This window comes from Heterodontus francisci, chromosome 19 (genome assembly GCF_036365525.1).
Source record: "Heterodontus francisci isolate sHetFra1 chromosome 19, sHetFra1.hap1, whole genome shotgun sequence".
Lineage (NCBI taxonomy): Eukaryota > Metazoa > Chordata > Chondrichthyes > Heterodontiformes > Heterodontidae > Heterodontus > Heterodontus francisci.
The window spans coordinates 54,437,055-54,459,216 of NC_090389.1; the positions used below are offsets into that span (position 1 = coordinate 54,437,055).

Below are 22,162 nucleotides of genomic sequence, written 5' to 3' on the forward strand. Positions count from 1 at the left end.
ACCATCTACAATATAAAAAGTGGTATCCTAACTTTTTCTTTTCAGACTCCAATTCTTTCCTTTACCTCCTCTTTCAAAGAACAAAGAACAGTACAGCACAGGAACAGGCCATTCGGCCCTCCAAGCCTGCGCCGATCTTGATGCCTGTCTAAACTAAAACCTTCTGCACTTCTGGTTATTTGTCAAGATGCCTCTTAAACGTCGCTATCGTACCTGCTTCCACCACCTCCCCTGGCAGCAAGTTCCAGGCACTCACCACCCTCTAAAAAAACTTGCCTCGCACATCCTCTCTAAACTTTGCCCCTCGCACCTTAAAACTATGTCCCCTAGTAACTGACTCTTCCACCCTGGGAAAAAGCTTCTGACTATCCACTCTGTCCATGCCGCTCATAACTTCGCAAACCTCCACCTCCGTCGTTACAGTGAAAACAATCCGAGTTTATCCAACTTCTCATAGCTAATGCCCTCCAGACCAGGCAACATCCTGGTAAACCTCTTCTGTACCCTCTCCAAAGCCTCCACGTCCTTCTGGTAGTGTGGCGACCAGAATTGCACGCAATATTCTAAGTGTGGCCTAACTGAAGTTCTGTATAGCTGCAGCATGACTTGCCAATTTTTATACTCTGTGCCCTGACCAATGAAGGCAAGCATGCCGTATGCCTTCTTGACAACCTTATCCACCTGCGTTGCCAGTTTCAGTGACCTGTGGACCTGTACGCCCAGATCTCTCTGCCTGTCAATACTCCTAAGGGTTCTGCCATTTACTGTATACTTCCCACCTGTATTAGATCTTCCAAAATGCATTCCCTCACATTTGTCCGGATTAAACTCCCTCTGCCATTTCTCTGCCCAAATCGCCAACCGATCTATATCCTGCTGTATCCTCTGACAATCCTCATCACTATCCGCAACTCCACCAACCATTGCGTCATCTGCAAACTTACTAATCAGACCAGCTACATTTTCCTCCAAATCATTTATATATACTACAAACATTTTCCTGGAGACATGCTAGGTTATGGTGCTATGGGTGCTAGCCAGCCACTTATTTTGAATTTAGACAAAAAATGGTGGCGGGCCATTCAATTATGGTGAAGCAAGTCTAATCATGCCCTCAACTCGCCATTGTGCATTTTCCAACAGTAATATTCAGCACTAGGAATCCTGACTGATTTTTCTCCTTCCTGGTTCAAGGACATAGCGACCAGTTTAAGCACCTTTACATCTGGTTGTGCCAAATTGGTTTGTATTATGTAGTTTGTAAATAATCTCTATTTACTCAGCAGTAATTTCAAGTGCAAAAATGGACATTTGAAACACATCAGCAACTTCCCCGATATGGTAAGCGAGCAATACAGCAGTAGTCCTATATGAAAATGAAAATCAAAACGATATATCCCACTATTGACTAATATTCTTTGATTGTGGATACTTCCCATGCTGTTTAGTAACATTCATTAGCAATTTTCAGAAAATAAATGTGCAATGTTAAAGCTAAAAGAAGTCTTTCAGTGACTAGGTTAAAACCAATGAAAACACATCAATTTATCAACTCTAAGAATTTAGTTTAGAGATACAGCACTTTAACAGGCCCTTCGGCCCACCGAGTCTGTGCCGACCATCAACCACCCATTTATACTAATCCTACACTAATCCCGTATTCCTATCACATCCCCACCTGTCCCTATATATTTCCCTACCACCTACCTATACTAGGGGCAATTTATAATGGCCAATTTAACCTATCAACCTGCAAGTCTTTGGCATGTGGGAGGAAACCGGAGCACCCGGAGGAAACCCACGCAGACACAGGGAGAACTTGCAAACTCCGCACAGGCAGTACCCAGAATCGAACCCGGGTCCCTGGAGCTGTGAGGCTGCAGTGCTAACCACTGCGCCACTGTGCCGCCCAAATTAATCACAGAAACCCTGCTTTGGCTGTAATTTACTTCAAAAGAACCTAGTACAATCAGGAATATTTTCTACTCCAATCTCACACCAGATATTTGAAATAAAGGAATGCCTGTCTTCATTTCACTTTATATATGGATTGTACAAAGATTCACATGATGCTGTGACAAACAGAATTATGCAAATATCAGATTACTTATAATTCAGGAAAACTGGTGCATTTTACTCTTGGCACATGGACTGACACAGCCTGTAAAAAAACCCTGATGACACTTAAAGTCTAAACATGCAATAAACTTTTGACCTAGTCAGATGGTACTCAGGCAAAGGCCAATCACAGCACTGTCAACCTGACACCCTTTAACTCAAAAAAAAACTGAAAACAGCAGACCAAATGCAGAGATAGCCAAAACATTTCTATACTTCTATATGGTATGAATAACATTCGACAATAGTTTCCGAGGTAGGAATGCACTTTACGTTTGAGATGACATTTGCTGTTGCAGTCTGGCATAATCTCAATTTCTAGACGTGTTACAGGCTTGTAACACTGTAACCTGTGCTGCTTTATTCAAAGTAAGGGCTTGCTTGACTCACAGCTTTCTGTTCTTCATTTAGCCTTTTCTCCATGCACTCTTTTGCTGTTTTTAAAGCTTCCTTCAGCTTACTAGGCATCTGCCACACAAAAAAAAGTTTTAAGCACTAAACACATAGAATGTTTCTTTTTTCAGCCTTTACATATATAAATGACATTTATTTACACGGCTTTCCTCGAAAACAAAATACTTAGTTCCCTGAAAATGTAAATTAAGTTACTCTTTCTGACCATTTTGATAAACTTCTCGTGCTGGACAACCACATGTGCAGTAAGTGTTGTCAGCTGCAGCAACTCGAGCTCCAGGTTTCAGAGCTTCAGCAGCAGCTGGCATTACTGCAGCGTATCCGCGAGGCTGAAAGTTTCATGGATAGCATGTTTATAGATGTAGTCACATCACAGCTTAAGGGCATGCAGGCAGAGAGGGAATGGGTGATTGCCTGGAAGTCAAGGAGGACCAGGCAGGTAGTGCAGGAATCCCAAGTGCATTGCACTCTCCAACCAGTATTCAGTTCTGAACACTGGTGAGGGCGATGGTTCCTCTGGAGAATGCAGGCAGATCCAAGACCACTGCACCACAAGTGGCTCAGCTCACAGGGCGGGGAAGATTGGGAAATCAACAGTGATAGGGACTTGATAATTGGGGATTCAGACAGATGCTTCTACGATTGCAGATGCGAATCCAGGATGATACGTTGCGTCCCTGATGCCAGGGTCAAGGATGTCACTGAGTGACTGCATAGCACTTGGTGGGAGGGTGAACAGCCAGCGGACATGGTCCATATCGGTACCATCATACTGTTACGACCAGGTGAGAAAGAGGTCCAAGGGTCCCTTTTAGTCTTTACCTGGTCTTACTGTAACAGGGTTTTTTTTTTTTTAAAACACATTTTTTAGCTCCCCCTTGGTGAATCCTTGTTCACCGCTTTCCAATTATAAGGCAAAGAAATGAGCACAAACAGGCTTTCTTAGGTTTAAAGAAGGTGAAATTTTATTAAACTTAAACTCTAATTCGGTTGATGCCTACAGATACATGACATGTCCACGCTAGCATGCATACGTGATACGCACATGTAATTAGAGACAGAAAAAAGAAAAATCTAAATTGGAAATGTCTGAGGCAATCTCTGAGGAGGGTTTTTGTTACTATGCTTCTAGCACGTTGTAGAGACCGTGACTGAAGATATGGTTTTGCTTTTCATTGGGGCCCAGTATTCTTCTTAAACCTTGTTCACTGTAGGAGACTTATGGCTCTTGGAGTTCATGTATCTTCAGTGAGTTTTGGAGTTCCAGGAGAAAGAAATGGGAGCAGACAGACAGACAGAAGGTCTTCTTCAGTCCAGGAGCAAGGCGCTTTCTGCCAGTTCAAACACGGTCTCTACAATGTAAAACTCCCCAAGTTGGCCAGCAGGGTAGTCATGTGACTGGTATAACCACTTCTGGCTTTGTGCATTGAGTGGATCAGGGAATGGTCCTTTGTCTACAAATACTGTCTGTTAATATGCAAAAATGTATTTTCAGCCAGGGGCTTAGCAAACCCTTGCATCAGGCTGTCTCTTCTTCCCAGCGACAATTTGAAATTTAATGTCCATGTGGCGACATTAATATGCCTCATTCTTGACATGACAATATGTAGAAAGAGAGATGACGTCCCACAAGCTAATTTTAGGGAGCTAGGAAAGACACTAGCAAGCGGAACTTCAAAAAGGTAGTAATCTCTGAATTACTCCCAGTAACTACAGAAATAGGAGGATACAGCAAATGAATGTGGGGTTGGAGAGATGGTGCAAGAGGGAGGGTTTTAGGTTCCTGGGACATTGGGACTGGTTTTGGGGGAGATGGGACGCGTGCAAACCAGACGGGTTGCACCTGAACACAGATGGGACCAATGTTCTTGCAGGACGATTTGCTAGTGCTATTGGGGTGGGTTTAAACTAACTTGACAGAGGTGTGGGAAGCAGGATGTAATATTAGAGAGGAAAAACAAGGTGCACAGAGAATTGGGAGGGACAGATTGCACCAGAGTATAAAACAGTATGCTATTAGATGGGATTACAGCAAGAGGGAATGTAATAAAGGTCTAATTTAGTTTACTGTGCATGTATGTGATAAATAAGGTTGGTGAGCTGCAGGTGCAGATTACCACATGGGAATGATATCTCTGTGATAACCGAGACCTGGCTCAAAAAAGGGTAGGACTGGCTACAAACTATTCCTGGAAAGAAAAGGAAGGATAGCAGTATTGATGAAGGAGAACGTGGATGTCCTAGAGGACCAAGGGCAGAATCTATTTGGTTAGAGCTAAGTTACAATAGAGGGACCATTTCACTGCTGGATGGACTCTGCAGGCCATCAACTAGTGGGAGGATATAAAAGGAACAAATTTGCAAGGAAATTACAGAGAAGTGCAAGAATTATAGAATAGTTATAATTCTCTTTGGCCTCCTTGTCTCAAGAGACAATAGGCAAGTGCCTAGAGGTGGTCAGTGGTTTGTGGAGCAGCGCCTGGAGTGGCTATAAAGGCCAATTCTAGAGAGACAGACTCTTCCACAGGCGCTGCAGATAAAATTGGATGTCGGGGCTGTTACACAGTTGGCTCCCTCGTTGCACGTCTGTCTTTTTTCCTGCCAACTGCTAAATCTCTTCGACTCGCCACTCTTAAGCCCCGCCTTTACGGCTGTCCGCCAGCTCTGGCAATCACTGGCAACCGACACCCACGACTTGTGGTCAATGTCACAGGACTTCATGTCGCGTTTGCAGACGTCTTTAAAGCGGAGACATGGACGGCCGGTCGGTCTGATACCAGCGACGAGCTCGCTGTACAATGCGTCCTTGGGGATCCTGCCATCCTCCATGCGGCTCACATGGCCAAGCCATCTCAAGTGCCGCTGGCTCAGTAGGGTCTATATGCTGGGGATGTTGGCCGCTTCGAGCACTTCTGCGTTGGAGATACGGTCCTGCCACCTGATGCCGAGAATTCTCCAGAGGCAGTGAAGATGGAATAAGTTAAGACGTCGCTCTTGGCTGACATACGCTGTCCAGGCCTCGCTGCCGTACAGCAAGGTGCTGAAGACACAGGCTTGAAACACTTGGACCTTTCGGTTCCTGGTCAGTGAGCCATTTTTCCACACCCTCTTGGCCCGTCTTGACATAGCGCAGAAGCCATTCCCATGCGCTTGTTGATTTCTGCATCGAGAGACAGGTTACTGGTGATAGCTGAACCTAGGGAGGTGAACTCTTGAACCACTTCCAGAGTGTGGTCACCGATATTGATGGATGGAGAATTTCTGACGTCCGGTCCCATGATGTTCATTTTCTTGAGGCTGATGGTTAGGCCAAATTCATTGCAGGCAGCTGCAATCCTGTCGATGAGTCTCTGCAGACACTCTTCTGTGTGGGATGTTAATGCAGCATCGTCAGCAAAGAGTTCCCTGATGAGAACTTTCCATACTTCGGTCTTTGCTCGAAGACGGGCAAGGTCGAACAACCTGCCATCTGATCTTGTGTGGAGGAAAATTCCTTCTTCTGAAGACTTCAACGCATGTGAGAGCAGCAGTGAGAAGAAGATCCCAAACAGTGTAGGTACGAGAACACAGCCCTGTTTCACGCCACTCAGGATAGGAAAGGGGTCTGATGAGGCACCGCTAAGCTGAATTGTGCCTTTCATATTGTCATGGAATGAGATGAGGATACTTAGTAGCTTTGGTGGACATCCAATCTTTGCTAGTAGTCTGAAGAGACCACGTCTGCTGATGAGGTCAAAGGCTTTGGTCAGATCTATGAAAGCAATGTAGAGGGGCATCTGTTGTTTGCAGCATTTCTCCTGTAGCTGGCGAAGGGAGAACAGCATGGATCTCTCTACTCGAACGCCGCACTGTGCCTCAGGGTAGGCACACTCAGCCAGCTTCTGGAGTCTGATTAAAACAACTCGAGCAAAGACTTTCCCCACTATGCTGAGCAGGGAGATTCCACGGTAGTTGTTGCAGTCACCGCAGACACCCTTGTTCTTGTAGAGGGTGATAATATTAGCATCACGCATGTCCTGTGTTACTGCTCCCTCATCCCAGCACAGACAAAGCAGTTCATGGAGTGCTGAGAGTACAGCAGGCTTGGCACTCTTGATTATTTCAGGGGTAATGCCATCCTTTACAGGGGCTTTTCCACTGGCTAGAGAATCAATGGCATCACTGAGTTCCGATTTTGTTGGCTGTTCGTCCAGCTCATCCATGACTGGCAGAGACTGGGCTGCATTGAGGGCGGTATCAGTGACAACATTTTCACTGGAGTACAGCTCTAAGTAGTGCTCCACCCAGCGGTCCATTTGCTTGCAAGTCAGTGATTGTGTCCCTAATTTAGACTTGAGGGGGGCCATCAACTTGATGGTTGTCCCAAAAGCTCTCTTAATGCCATCATACATTCCTCTGATGTTTCCGGTGTTGGAGGCCAGCTGAATATGACTGCATAGGTGTTGCCAGTAGTCATTTGCACAGTGCCTGGCTGTTGTTTGTGCAGCGCTTCTGGCTACTTCAAGTGCTACTGATGTTAGCCCCCAGCGGGTTTTCTTGTAGTTCAACAGTGCAGTGCGCTTAGTGGCTATGACAGGTTCCAGCTCTTCAAAGGGAGATTGAAACCAGTCTGCATTCTGCTTCTCACGTTTGCCAAAGGTGGTCATTGCTGAGTCATAGATGGCATCTCTGATGTGGGCGCACTTCATATCTGCATCCCCTGCAGAAGTGTTTTGAAGGGCTTTTTCAAGTGAATTTAGAAACTAATGTACGAGCTGTGGATAAGAAATTCTGTTAGTGTTGATGCACAGGCGTCCCTTCTGCTTGGAGTGATGCAGCTTCTTTGGTTTGAGTCTAACTTTGCTGCACACCAGGTAGCGGTCGGTGTCGCAGTCCGCACTGTGGAAGCTGCGTGTGATTTGGACACTGTTTATAGAGGCTCGCCCAGTGACGAGGTCCAGCTGGTGCCAACGACGTGATCTTGGGTGTCTCCATGAAACCTGGTGACAGGGTTTAGTATGAAAGAATGAGTTGGTGATGCAGAGGTTGTGATAGGTACACAACTCCAACAGTCTCAGTCCATTCTTATTCATCCTTCCAATGCCATAGCGCCCAAGGCAGGAGGGCCATGAGTCATGGTCAGCCCCAACCAATTAGAGAGAGGCAGCATGGTTTTGTGAAGGGGAGGTCGTGTCTCACTAACTTGATTGAGTTTTTTGAGAAAGTGACAAAGATGATTGATGAAGGAAGGGCAGTGGATGTTGTCTATATGGACTTCAGTAAAGCCTTTGACAAAGTCCCTCATGGCAGACTGGTACAAAAAGTGAAGTCACACGGGATCAGAGGTGAGCTGGCAAGCTGGATACAGAACTGGCTTGGTCATAGAAGACAGAGGGTAGCAGTGGAAGGGTGCTTTTCTGAATGGAGGGCTGTGACTAGTGGTGTTCCGCAGGGATCAGTGTTGGGACCTTTGCTGTTTGTATTATATATAAATGATTTGGAGGAAAATGTAGCTTGTCTGATTTTAAGTTTGCGGACGACACAAAGGTTGGTGGAGTTGCTGATAGTGATGAAGATTGTCAGAGGATACAGCAGGATATAGATCGGTTGGAAACTTGGGCGGAAAAATGGCAGATGGATTTTAATCCGGACAAATGTGAGGTAATGCATTTTGGAAGATCTAATACAGGTGGGAAGTATACAGTAAATGGCAGAACCCTTAGGAGTATTGACAGGCAGAGAGATCTGGGCGTACAGGTCCACAGGTCACAAAGTGGCAACGCATGTGCATAAGGTATTCAAGAAGGCATACGGCATGCTTGCCTTCATCGATTGGGGCAAGTCATGCTGCAGCTGTACAGAACCTTAATTAGGCCACACTTAGAACATTGCATGCAATTCTGGTCGCCACACTACCAGAAGGACGTGGAGGCTTTGGAGAGGATACAGAAGTGGTTTACCAGGATGTTGCCTGGTCTGGAGGGCATTGGCTATGAGGAGAGGCTGGATAAACTCGGATTGTATTCACTGGAACGACGGAGGTGGAGAGGTGACATGATAGAGGTTTACAAAGTTATGAGTGGCATGGACAGAGTGGATAGGCAGAAGCTTTTTCCCAGGGTTGAAGAGTCAGTTACTAGGGGACATAGGTTTAAGGTGAGAGGGGCAAAGTTTAGACGGGATGTGCGAGGCAAGTTCTTTACACAGAGGGTGGTGAGTGCCTGGAACTTGCTGCCGGGGGAGATGGTGGAAGCAGGTACGATAGCGACGTTTAAGAGGCATCTTGACAAATACATGAATAGGATGGGAATAGAGGGATATGGTACCCGGAAGTGCAGAAGGTTTTAGTTTAGATAGGCATCAAGATCGGCGCAGGCTTGGAGGGCCGAATGGCCTGTTCCTGTGCTGTACTGTTCTTTGTTCTCAATCCTGGTGTTAAAGTCCCCCAACAGGAACAAATGTTTGGTATTGGGAATGCTGCTCATGATATTATGGAGTTCCTCATAGAACTGGTTTTTAACTTCAGGTGGGCAGCAGAGTGTTGGACATTAGATGCTGAGTAGGTGTACTGGACCAGAGGCGGTGAGCAGTCGGATGGACAGCATTCATTACGAGCCATTTGAAGGTGGCTCTATCATGCTGAGCAAAGAGTTTCTGATGGCAAAGCCCACTCCATGATCGCAGGGAGGCACATCTCCTGAAGTGCTGCAATGTCCACATTGAGTCTACTGAGCTCGTTGTTAATGATGGCAGTCTTCCGAGAGTTATTTATTATTTAGAGATACAGCACTGAAACAGGCCCTTCGGCCCATCAAGTCTGTGCTGACCATCAACCACCCATTTATACTAATCCCATATTCCTACCACATCCCCACCTTCCCTCAATTCCCCTACCACCTACCTATACTAGGGGCAATTTATAATGGGCAATTTACCTATCAACCTGCAACTCTTTGGCTGTGGGAGGAAACCGAAGCACCCGGTGAAAACCCACGCGGTCACAGGGAGAACTTGCAAACTCCGCACAGGCAGTATCCAGAATCGAACCTGGGTCGCTGGAGCTGTGAGGCTGCAGTACTAACCACTGCGCCACTTGTGTAAGGTCTTCCGACATAGTTCTGACGTTCCAGCTTGCAAAACAAAGGGCTGGTACCTTCTTTCCTTTTTTTGGTGCGGTGTTACAGTCCACTTGTCGGGCAATGACCCAGAGCTCCAAGCACCCATTGAAGCAGGTGGACTGTGGCGGGAGAGAACCTTTCTGACCGGGTGCTGCCCGGTTTGAGGCGGGCGGTAGCTGTCCAGTGAGATGCAATGACCTCTCCCACCGACAAAGGCAACCCGTGGCGCCCAATCACTAGGCCAATTGAGCTGGACTTATGACCCGTAACTGCTGCCTTCCGTGTTTTGTTCACTGTGAGGCGACTATGGAGTGACCTCTCCATGGCGCATGCCTGGGCGGAATGTATGGAGGTTGTGAGTTGCCCAAGCATCAAAATCCCCCTCTCGACCCTCCTAGTGGGGTCCAAAGAAGTGCAGAGCGCGACTATATGGCTGTAGGAACTGCCGGAAACATGCCAAAGGTGACACATGACCGCCTTCGGTGTTCCGCTCAGGATTTTGTGTTAGGGTTTACTCCCTCAGCCTTGGTCTCTCCCGAGACGCCCACACGGCAGTGGGGTTGTTAGGGCCCCTGCTCAGGGATAGGAGCTAACAAGTAAACTGTGCGATTTCATGGAGGGAGAGGGAAGGGGAGGGGAGAGGCGTCTGGCAGGGGTTGCAACCCTGGCGAGCGGGCCAGCCCACAGCTTGCACAGCCTCCTCGATGTCGGCGCCCTCCAGGCTGATGCTGCACTCATGGTCACCATCCAGCTTATGGTGGAACTTCTTTCCCGGCTCCCAGCTGTGACCAATGAGTGCGCGCTGTTAGATATCCTGATTATGAAATTTAAAAATCTTTAAAATTATGAAAGAGTTCGATAGAATAGATGTGGAGAAGATGTTTTCACGTAGGGGCTATGTGCAAAGTATAAACCACTGGTATAGACCAGTTAGTCCGAATGGCCTGTTTCTGTACTATAGACTTGATTTAATTAGGCAAAAATGAATGGAAAACAATCCATCAGAGTTTTTAAGAGGGAGCACTTAGATTTGATTCAATTCAATCCAAAAATGTTGCCTTCAGCAACAGGCACATTATAGCATTTAATTTAACATTGACAAATGGTTTATTTTTTGACCGGTTTTCAGATTTTTTTTTTCTATACTTAAGCATATTACATCTTTACAGTGAAGTATACAATAAACTTACCTTAAATTGGGGCTTCTCAGTATTAAGCAGCACAACATCATTGAATAACCTGAAAGAAGGCAATGACATACAGATCGAAGTTATTAAACAACTAACGAATAGGTAATGACCTTTATTAGGAGGATTTACATCAGTTGTGCATTAAGTGACTGTTGTTATTCCTTAATACAGCAGGACAAAACAAACCCAGAGCATTCACGTATTTAAAGAAAAATATTGCAATAGTTTCCTTTAAAATAAATGAGTAAGTACATTATTACTTATTTCTAAAATACCTTGGCCACCATTGCTTGCCTAAGGCAGTGGTTCTTAAACTGGGATCCATGGAGACACTCCAGGGGTCTGCAAAATAATGTGAAAGTGCTTACTAGGCAGGGCCGGTCTTACAGGTGGCAGTCATGGGCAGCCAGAGGCGACCTTTTGAGAGCTGGGAATGTGGCCACTACGTGTGCAGCGCAGGGTGGGCTGGCTTTCTCACCTAAGAGAGAAGCGCACATGGAGGAGCGCCAAGAGCTGCACAAAGAGCGCTATGTCTGGAAGGAATCTGTAATTAAATATCTAAATAAATATCTGTTTTCATAAAAGTATTAAAACATTCTGTACATGCAACACCTTCATATTGTATTAACTATTATGAAAGTTAGATTGAGGGGGGTCTGTGAACACCAATTCATTTGAAAAGGGCTCCTTTAACCAAAAAACTTTTGAGAACCACTGACCCAAGGCTTAAACAGCTTGCATCCATCCATAGCAATCTAAAAAGAATCTACTGCAAAACGTTTCTTGCCTTCAATCCATCAACCATGCGGAGAAGCAATATTTCACTTATAAAATAAAAACAGTTTGAAAATAGTAGTAAAAAGCTTGGGTTTCCATAGACAAAGCATGCACTCCAATACTTGGGAGTTTCCATTCTCTCTAGCGGCAATAGTTTGCTAAGTTGGGAAGCAGTGACGGATATTTACCACCTGCTCAATTAGAACTGGAGACCACATCTACTACCCAGATATACTGTCAGTGGCTATGAATGTCACGATTGCCCTCAAACTCTATGCCTGAGATCCTTCTAGGTCAGCAAAGGGACATCTGCTGCTTCAGTCAGTTTGCCTAGCCATCCCATGAATGAATAAAAAAAATTGCACTTAAGGAGCCACTTGAGCATTGTGTTTAAACAAAACAGCTTCTTCTCCATAAATATCCAGTTGGTTTGCGAACAGCAACAGAAAATCATGCAAATACATTCCTGGCAGATCCCACAATACCTTCATATTGAGGCAAACCTTTGTGCACTTATTATTTGAAGCAGATTTATCCTGTACAGCTGCCTCTTAAACCAACAACATTCAGAGCTGGAACATATGTTGTATCACTGTCCTAACAGAACCCATCACTGGTATCCTTAAACAGTGTATCACATGCCTAAGCTAATGTGAGGGTCCATACAGTACAGCACCCCTACCAGGTCTCCAGAATAATTGAGATATGATTCATAACTTTGCTTTGAAATCTGACCATAAAGGAATATACATAGACTGAGGATGATGGTGATGATGATGAGCCAGATGCAGATTTTTTATTTTTTTCATGGGATGGAGGCATTGCTGGCAAGGCCAGCATTTGTTGCCCATAAGAAGGTGGTGGTGAGCTGCCTTCTTGAACTGCTGCAGTCCATCTGGTGTGGGTACACCCACAGTACTGTTAGGAAGAGTATTCCAGGACTTTGACCCAGCGACAGTGAAGGAACGGCGATATATTTCCAATGGGGTGTGATTTGGAAGGGAACTTGCAGATTGTGGTGTTGCCACGCGTCTGCTGCCCTTAACCTTCTAGGTGGAAGAGGTCATGGGTTAGGAAGGTGCTGTCAAAGGAGGCGTGGTGAGTTGCTGCTGTGCATCTTGCATATGGTACATGCTGTGGCCACTGTGCGTCGGTGGTGGAGGGAATGAATGTTTAAGATGGTGGACAGAGTGCCAATCAAGCGGGTTGCTTTGTCCCAGATGGTGTCAAGATTCTTGAGTATTGTTGGAACCGCACTCATCCAGCAACTGGAGAATATTCCATCACGCTCCCGATCTGTCAATGCAGCAAGGAGCAGTTGTGCAACATGCAATACATATGTCCTTGCTGCAATCCTGAGATTGCAATAACAAAGCCAACTGCAGATAGCTCTAACACTTATATCATCTTCTTTCTCTATTCCCACTCTGTCGTTCAGATAACATCTCTTACTATCTAAAATGTCTGATCTACCTTCATTCTCCCAAAGAGTTCAGTACTATATATATATATAATTACAAAGTATTCTTTTATAGGTACTGTGATGGTGCCAGTAGGATTTGCGATGGTGCTTTTACCTTCCACTAATTTTCAATTCAGGTGTAACCTTAACCACCCACTATCCTTTATGATTTCCCTAATGGGAGGAACAGGTATGCTTGCAGATTAGCTGCAGGATTTAACTGCAAACATGCTGTGATTCTGCTGGATGACACCTGTATTGGCTATGGACACAGAGGGCACACCATGTGATGTAGCAATGTTGTAGCCGCTGTGCCTGGGTACAGGACTGTTGAGGTCGCAAAGATTGATGATCGAGAGGTGATGTTGATGTGGAAACCAACTACCTTATCCATGGCAATGGTATGCATAATGCAGTTGGGAGATCATCCCTTCCAACTGCACACTGAGGATATAATAGCAGGCATCTGCGAGTCAGCGAATCCTTGCCTCAAGACTGTCTAAAGCTCTTCCTAAGCACGTTGAAGTTGTATAAAAAGATAATTTGTACATTGTCTCTGAAACCTCCAAAGCAGCAGTTTCAGCATTCATGGTAGATGCTTCCACATTGACCTCGTACAGTGGAGCAGTGTCACACATTCCACAGCAGACTGCCGTACATTCTTTCCTCCATGCGTTCACAGATGGCAGTGGACTCCTCCAGAATGTTAAGACCTTATAGTGTAATTTTTTCCACAGAGAAATCCTCCTCAGCCAAGATTCCTCATTTATAAGCAAAGCCTCTTGGAGTCTGAAACCCCAGGTGCTGCAGCAGGGCCAGGTTTTACGTTGGACCTCTGCCTAGCACATAACTGGGACATGGGCAGCCCATATCACTTGTTCTGCCTCCCTTGTGCCTTCATCTAATTCCCTACCTCCGCTCTCCATATCTGGGTGCTACTGTGTTGGTAATAGGCTGATGTGGTGCTAGGAAGCAAAGGCAGGGGCTCAGACCTATTTCTTTATTTGTGCAGGACAGTGACAATATAAAATTATGGTGGCACACTGGAATCATTCCACAGTGTTTACAGTCATATAACAGGGTAATCTGTTACTGAGATTCAGCTATGTTAAATTGCCTTCCATAAGCATAATATAAGTGGGTCCTGGCCATTAACTCTACAGTGGCCTTCAATATCACCATTCCTTAAATGCTCTCATTTACAATTAGCTCCCTGAATGGGTTAAGGGGCCGATATTCCCTTGGTCATCCCCAAAGAAGGTTTCTTTCCTCCTACTGAATGTTTTTCCTACTTGCTTGATAAGCTGGCAGTCAGGAAAAGTCTGGAAGCCACGCAACAATTTTACGTGGCCCAGGCCCTTGGCCAGGGCATCTGCCCCTCTGAGGTAGAATGTCCCACCTCCAAGAGCTTTTGGCCAGAAGGCTGGCAGCTCTTCAATCCCAGCAGTACCACTGGGAGCAGTGGCCACTGCTGGGACTCCACCCAGCCTAGAACAGCATCATGGATGCTGCCCTTGGAGCAGGTGATTCGGCTTTGGGCCTTGCTGGGGAGTTGGCTCAGCCCCAGCAATGCCAGGAAAGTGGGGGGGGGGGGGGGGGGGAGGGTGTCGATCAAGAGGGCGGGAGAAATGTTCCAGCAGGGGCAGCCTCTGCTGGGGGGGTGGGGGCAGGCCCTCCATGGGGCACAGGGTGCCTGATCAGGAAGGGCCCCACCACCCCCTGCCAAGGAGGTTGCCAGGCATGATCGGGCAGCCTGCTCAGCTGGCTAAGTTCCCGTCTGCTGCTGGCAATATACCAGTGGTGGCGGGAAGAGGCCCTTAAGTGGCCATTAATTGGTCATTTTCCACCTCCCCTGCTGCTGGTAAAGTGGCAGCAGGGACGGGTAGGCAACGAAAATGGCACTACCTGCCTCCCACTCGATTTTATGCCTCCACGCCTCCTGGCCTGCTCCCAGCAGCCTGTGTTTCCATAGCCAAGACAACGCTGAAGAAAGTGTCTAACTGGAAAGTACCCTGCTGTACACATAGTATTTCAAGTGTACTTACAAGTTGGTTCTTTCAGAAACCGTACTCTTTGACATTTAAGGAATTCTAGCAGTGTTCCAATGTGTTAATGTCAGCAGTGCAATGGTAATGCCATTATACTTAATGGCATGATGCAGCAGGCCAGGACGTCAGAAATGCTCCATCCATCAATATCGGCAACTACGCTCTGGAAGTGGTTCAAGAGTTCACCTACCTAGGTTCAACTATCACCAGTAACCTGTCTCTCAATCCAGAAATCAACAAGCACATGGGATGAACAAGCATCCGCTATGTCCAGACTGGCCAAGAAGGTGTTGGAAAATGGCGCACTGACACGGAACACAAAAGTCCGAGTGCTTCAAGCCTGTGTCCTCAGTACCTTGCTCTACGGCAGCGAGGCCTGAACAACGTACGTCAGCCAAGAGTGACGTCTCAACTCATTCCATCTTCGCGGCCTCCGGAGAATCCTTGGCATCAGGTGGCAGGACCATATCTCCAACGCAGAAGTCCTCGAGGCGGCCAACATCCCCAGCATATACACCCTACTGAGCCAGCGGCACTTGAGATGGCTTGGCCATGTGAGCCGCATGAAAGATGGCAGGATCCCCAAGGACGCAATGTACAGCGAGCTCGTCACGGATATCAGACCCACCAGCCATCCATGTCTCCGCTTTAAAGACATCTGCAAACGCGACATGAAGTCCTGTGACACTGACCACAAGTCATGGGAGTCAGTTGCCAGTGATCGTCAGAGCTGGTGGACAGCCATAAAGGCGGAGCTAAAGAGTGGCAAGTTGAAGAGACTTAGCAGTTGGCAGGAAAAAAACAGAAGTGCAAGGAGAGAGCCAACTGTGTAAGAGCCCGACAACCAATTTTATCTGCAGTGCCTGTGGAAGAGTCTGTCACTCTAGAATTGGCCTTTATAGCCACTCCAGGCGCTGCTTCACAAACCACTGACCATATCTAGACGCTTACCCATTGTCTCTTGTGACAAGGAGGCCAAAGAAGAAGATGATGCAGCAGCAAAAGACAAAAAGACCAGCAAAAAAGGTTGGTCAAGATCATTTTCACTCATGCTCATATGTGACAAGTGCTGAGCATAGATTTCAATCCTTTAGACAAACCTTGGGTTGATCTCTTCTAATCTGTTATTTTTCTTCTCACATCTGTTCATGTCCTGCAGATTCTGGAAACTCCATTCATTGTGGCAATTTCTTCTCACTCTTAGAAAACTAGGCAATTCTGGGAGAGGGATGGTGTCCTCTCGGACATATATGGCTTCTCTCTGTCCTCTCACTCTGAACCAGTGCCTGGTTAGCTGCTCTTCCACTGCTTTCTATGCTCTGTGTCTATTCTGAAAACACTGGCCACAATCACATGCTGCTTTTGTATGCGTTTTAAACTAATTTCAAAGCTCAGTAAGGCCCTTGAAATGATGATTAAGCACAGACTGCAGAGAGCACTGAACTGCATTGACTATGAAACATGGCCAAAATAGGAAGATCACGAGTTCAGGCACACGCTCAGCATCACACAGAAAACGACATCAATGCCTGGTTAAGTACCTTGGTAGCATGCAAATAGTAACTCTCACACTAGAATTTGTTTTAAACCACAGAAATATTAAAATCAAAAAGAACAGTGAAATACAAAAAAAAGCTTGCAATTTAGGAAACACAATTAGTGCAACTTCATATTAAGTGGAAAAGAAAATACCTAATTTGTTTGCTTTCTCTAATTATATTGTTTTATTGCTTTTCCTTAATCTTTATTTATTTATTTATTTAAAGATACAGCACTGAAACAGGCCCTTTAGCCCACCAAGTCTGTGCCGACCAACATCCACCCATTTATACTAACCCTACAGTAATCCCATATTCCCTATCACCTCCCTACACTAGGGGTAATTTACAACGGCCAATTTACCTATCACCTGCAAGTCTTTTGGATGTGGGAGGAAACCGGAGCACCCGGCGAAAACCCACGCAGACACAGGGAGAACTTGCAAACTCCGCACAGGCAGTACCCAGAATTGAACCTGGGTCCCTGGAGCTGTGAGGCTGCGGTGCTAACCACTGCGCCGCCCTGTCAAATGTTAAATAATGCTAAATTTCAATTAAATGAATTGCATATTACAGTTCAGTATAAGTGGTATTCTATAAAATATAAGTGTTGCCCAGAAGCTTCCTGAGTTTTACAAAATGCACGCACTATTACATTAGTAGGGAACAATGTTCCTCCTAAGCTACATGGCAGCACAACTGAAAGCTCCTGTGCAGATCACGCACAAGTTGGCTCCTTTAAGTTACATGTGCGCAGCCGTGCAAAAAAATTTAAAGGGCCAGGCACTTAAACAAATTGCCTGTGCACTCCAAAAAAAAATAAAGGGAACATTGGTAGGAAACCACTTAGTCAATCCCAAGCAATGTATGGCACAAGGACAGCTTTCAGAAACAATTTAACAGCACTACAGGGTGGATCCCTGCCCATAATTTCCCATATTGTGAGCTTCTGATTTTGATCATATCCTACTGCTTCATTGCAGTCATTTGAATTTGTTGGACAGCAATACTGACTGGCTCAACAGCTATGTAGGCCATGAATTGAGGGTTCAGAAACATATTGATCAGGTAGTCTGTCAAAGGCAGCAGTGACCCCAAGTAGTTTCACATCAATGGAATAGATGGTGCATTTCTGTATTAATTTGAGAATGCACATTTTGTTTCAAGAGCAGTACTGCATTTATTTGTTATTGATTCCTGCTGAGATTGTCAAATTGTACCTACGCATGCTTTGTACTTGCTTGTTTTGTGAACTCAGACAACTCCTAATTTCAGAACACTTCAACCTATAAATCTACAAAATATTAAACAACCAAAACAAATCTCATTTTATCATGCACTTAAAGATAAAAATAACTGCTGCATTGCTATGCAAATTTCCAAAAGCAGGAAGACTGAACCATGTCGATTTCTACTTACGGTGTCTCTAACAGCTGGGCAACTGTTGGCATGCTTGTTTTCCAGGCTTCTGCAGAAAGGATAGACTGCAACACAGATACTGCAGAGAAAAGAAATTTCTAATTCCAATCTTAAGAATCATCCTGCTTCTTGAACACTTTTGATTTAGTCAAAGCAACCAACAAAACCCAAGTTTAAAAAAGGCACACAACTGAAAAACTGTGCAGCATATAAATACCTCATCTGGAGTAGGAAATAGGAACTAATAAACAAAAATAAATAATTCAGTTGCTTGCAGCTAACAATACAGAATCATGGAAATTACAGTATAGAAAGAAGCCATTTAGCCCATCACATCCATGCTGGTGCTCACTCTTTCACTGGTTTTTTCTTAACCCACCTTCAAAAATATTAGAAAGACATGCATGAAAGAAATGAATATCCAGCTCAAGGGGATACAAGCAGATAACAGACAATACAAGTCTATTCTGGCATGTATGGAAGTTATGCTGAACCTTAATAAAGCTCTGGTTAGGCCCCAATCAGATTACTGCCTCCAGTTCTGATCACCACACTTTAGGAAGAATGTGAGGTCCTTGAAATGGCACAGAGGAGATTTACCAGAATGGCTCCAGGGATGGGAGATTTTAGTTAAAAGGTTAGGTTGGAAAATCTAGGGTTGTTCTCCTTGAAGCAAAGGAGTTCAAGGGGAGATTTCATACAGGTGTACAAGATTATGAAAGGCTTAGATAAGTTAGACAAGGAAAAACTGTTCTGTTAACTGATGGTACAAGGACCAGGGGACACAGATTGAATGCTTTGGAAAAGAGATTCAGGGGGAAAGTGAGGAAGGAGTTTTTTTATGCAGCGAGTGGTAATGAACTGGAACTTGCTGCTCATTAGGGTGGTGGAAGCAGAGGCAATGATTTCAAAACAAAACTGGATGGGAACTTGAAGGAAATAAACTTGCATGGCTTTGGAGATCGAGCAGGGGAGTGGGACTGACTGGACTGCTCTGCAGAGAGCTGGCAGGGACTCAATAGGCTGAGTGGCCTCCTTCTGTACTGTAAATGACTATGACTCTATGAGAAGCTGGATCCATTAACCAGAGTGATTGACACAACTGAACACAAGATGGTATTGACAGCAGACCTGAATTTGTAATACCCCGACATAAACTGATCCAATACTGAACTGACAAACTCATTAGAATATGAACACTAACAATACATCCCATTTATACAATTGCTCAGTGGATAAATACACCACATTGTATAGCCCTGGGCCCTAAAGACCAATAATTCCTGCGTAGTGCTGAGTTAATTGATCTTACAATTGTTACAATTGGCCTCCATTTTCCAGGTTGAGGAAGAGGAAATATTTTGCAATGGCTTCTGCTCTTGATCATTATCTAAGGATTTTCCAGCTCAAATTGGATGCGTGAATATCAGGTGAAAACGGGATCAGATCCGACAGTCAAATTGCTTGCTGATATTCACTCCAAAAGGATATATATGAACATGGACTGTACCCCAGAATAAGTCACAGCCTCTAGGAAATGAGCAGTAAGGGGGATAAAAGGGAGAAAAAATAATAATTTAAATACCTATGAAAATCCCAGAAATCCAGTAATAGTCATGTCTCAAACTTTCAAAACATTTAAAACTTGCTGTTAAAATCTGGAGCTTACTGCAGCTACAAACTCAGCTGCTGAGGTACTTTGAGTTCACAATGACTGCTTGCCCCAGAAGTCCGTCCAAAATTAATGCTATTTCAGGTTACTTGACCTGAGAAATCCTGCTTTAAGAATAATAAAATTGCTAAATCAAGATATTGTGACAGAAAATAAATATGAATTGTTCGGAAGCTATAGCTCATTTAATTCTGTACTCAGACTACACCAAATGAATAACATTTAGAATGAAAAATTGTCTCAGTTATTCTCACTCAAATAAACACAGGATACCATGACACAAAGCTGGGTGGGAGGGTGAGTTGTGAGGAGGATGTAGAGGCGCTTCAGGGTGATTTGGACAAGTTGAGTGAGTGGGCTAATGCATGGCAGATTCAGTATAATGTAGATAAATGTGAGGTTATCCACTTTGGTAGCAAAAACAGGAAGGCAGATTATCTGAATGGCTATAAACTGAGAGAGGGGAATATGCAGCGAGACCTGGGTGTTCTCATACACCAGTCACTGAAGGTAAGCATGCAGGTCCAACAGGCGGTAAAAAAGGCAAATGGTATGTTGGCCTTCATAGCGAGAGGATTAGAGTACAGAAGCAGGGATGTCTTGCTGCAATTATACAGGGCCTTGTTGAGGCCACACCTGGAATATTGTGTACAGTTTTGGTCTCCTTATCTGAGGAAGGATGTTTTTGCTATAGAGGGAGTGCAGCGAAGGTTTACCAGACTGATTCCTGAGATGGCAGGACTAACGTATGAGGAGAGATTGAGTCGGTTAGGATTATATTCGCTGGATTTCAGAAGAGTGAGGGGGGATCTCATAGAAACCTATAAAATTCTAACAGGACTTGACAGGGTGGATGCAGGAAGGATGTTCCCGATGGTGGGGGAGTCCAGAACCAGGGGTCATAGTCTAAGGATACGGGGTAAACCTTTCAGGACTGAGATGAGGAGAAATTTCTTCACCCAGCGAACGGTGAGCCAGTGGAACTCGCTACCACAGAAAGCAGTTGAGGCCAAAACATTGTATGTTTTCAAGAAGGAGTAAGATATAGCTCTTGGGTCTAAAGGGATCAAAGGATATGGGGCGAAAGCGGGAACAGGTTACTGAGTTGGCTGATCAGCCATGATCATAATGAATGGCGGAACAGGCTCGAAGGGCCAAATGGCCTATTCCTGCTCCTATTTTCTATGTTTCTATGTAAATCTGGGGCTGAATTTTATTCGGGTACCGAGTCAACTCAGCGCGGCGCCCGCATTTAGCTGTCTCCACAGAGCCCCCGCAATATTACGCTCATTAGCTTCACTGCGCCGAGCCTCCCCCACCAATATTATGTGGGGAGAGGCGGGACATTCGGCACAGTGAGAAACCTTTTGACAGCTGTGCAGCAGGTGCTGGGGCCCTATTTTAAGTACCCCAGCACCTGCTTCCTGGCAGCTGTCAAAGAATACTTACCTGACTACTGAAGAGTGGGGCTGCTGTCAATCTGGCAGCAAAGCTGAAAGTGCTGCAGTAATCCAGCAGGTCAAGCAGCATCTGTGGAGAGAGAAGCAGAGTTAACTTGTCCAAGTTCACAGACCTGAAAGTTAACTCTGCTTCTCTCTCCAGATGCTGCCTGATCTGCTGAGTTACCCCAGCATTTTCCGCTTTGCTGCCACATACTTACCCTGCTGCGTCCCAGTGTCCTGTGAAGTTGAGATCCTCTTCTTCCACTCAAGTGCAACATTCCTTCTTGCGGGCGTGCCGCACCTGGGTGAATAATCTTAAATTTGCACATTCCAGAATGAGACTTAAATGGACCATAAAAGGTATTAGGAGGTTTACAGAGAACACACTGAAGCAAATGGGAATACACAGGTGTCACAGCAATGTAAATACGTCTTTCACTAAATGTTCCTCATCAACATGTGTGTCCTTTTCTCTGTGCGAATGGTGTGTGCCAGCATGTAGCGCCAATGTCACATCCTTTTGCACCGTTGGCTCTTCAAAAGAGCCAATGTATGCAATATCATTGCCATGCCACCATTACATATGAGGGTCCCCAAAGATGCAGTGACATGGACATTGGCTCAGTCAGCTGCTGCCTCTAATGGTTTACACAGGGATGCTGCAGATGTGGACTGGTGCACAGCAGGTGAGCGAGGGTGATGTGTGACTTGCAGAGCTCAAGTCAGTTCCAATAGAGCAGACAGCCTTTGTCTGATAAGCCACTTCCATCCATTCCTACCTCACTGCTAGCCTTGCATGCAGAGCCTGGGTGCCATCTGCCCTCCCTTGCATCTTTCATGTTGTAGGTCCTCAGCGTCCTCAGTCAGAGGAGGAATCCTGTTGATGTCTCTCCTCATCATGCCAGGCCTGGCCCCTATTGGGTGTGTAGTTGTACAGAGCAGCAAAGAAAGGAGCTGGCCTTTTTGGCCCGTAGTACAGGGCATC

General features: G+C 45.4%; 1 protein-coding gene across 4 annotated transcripts in view; it reads right to left on the bottom strand.

Moving 5' to 3' along the window:
• Positions 1–22,162, bottom strand: part of pxk (PX domain containing serine/threonine kinase) — a 77,468-nt gene that overhangs the window by 22,956 nt on the left and 32,350 nt on the right. For all 4 annotated transcript variants that reach the window (XM_068051644.1, XM_068051642.1, XM_068051643.1 and 1 more), the window contains exons 12-14: positions 18,064–18,142; positions 10,820–10,868; positions 2,509–2,586 (exon numbers count right to left, since the gene is read on the bottom strand). In XM_068051644.1, the coding sequence (XP_067907745.1) occupies positions 2,509–2,586; positions 10,820–10,868; positions 18,064–18,142 (206 nt within the window). The remainder of the gene's footprint in view (positions 1–2,508; positions 2,587–10,819; positions 10,869–18,063; positions 18,143–22,162) is intronic.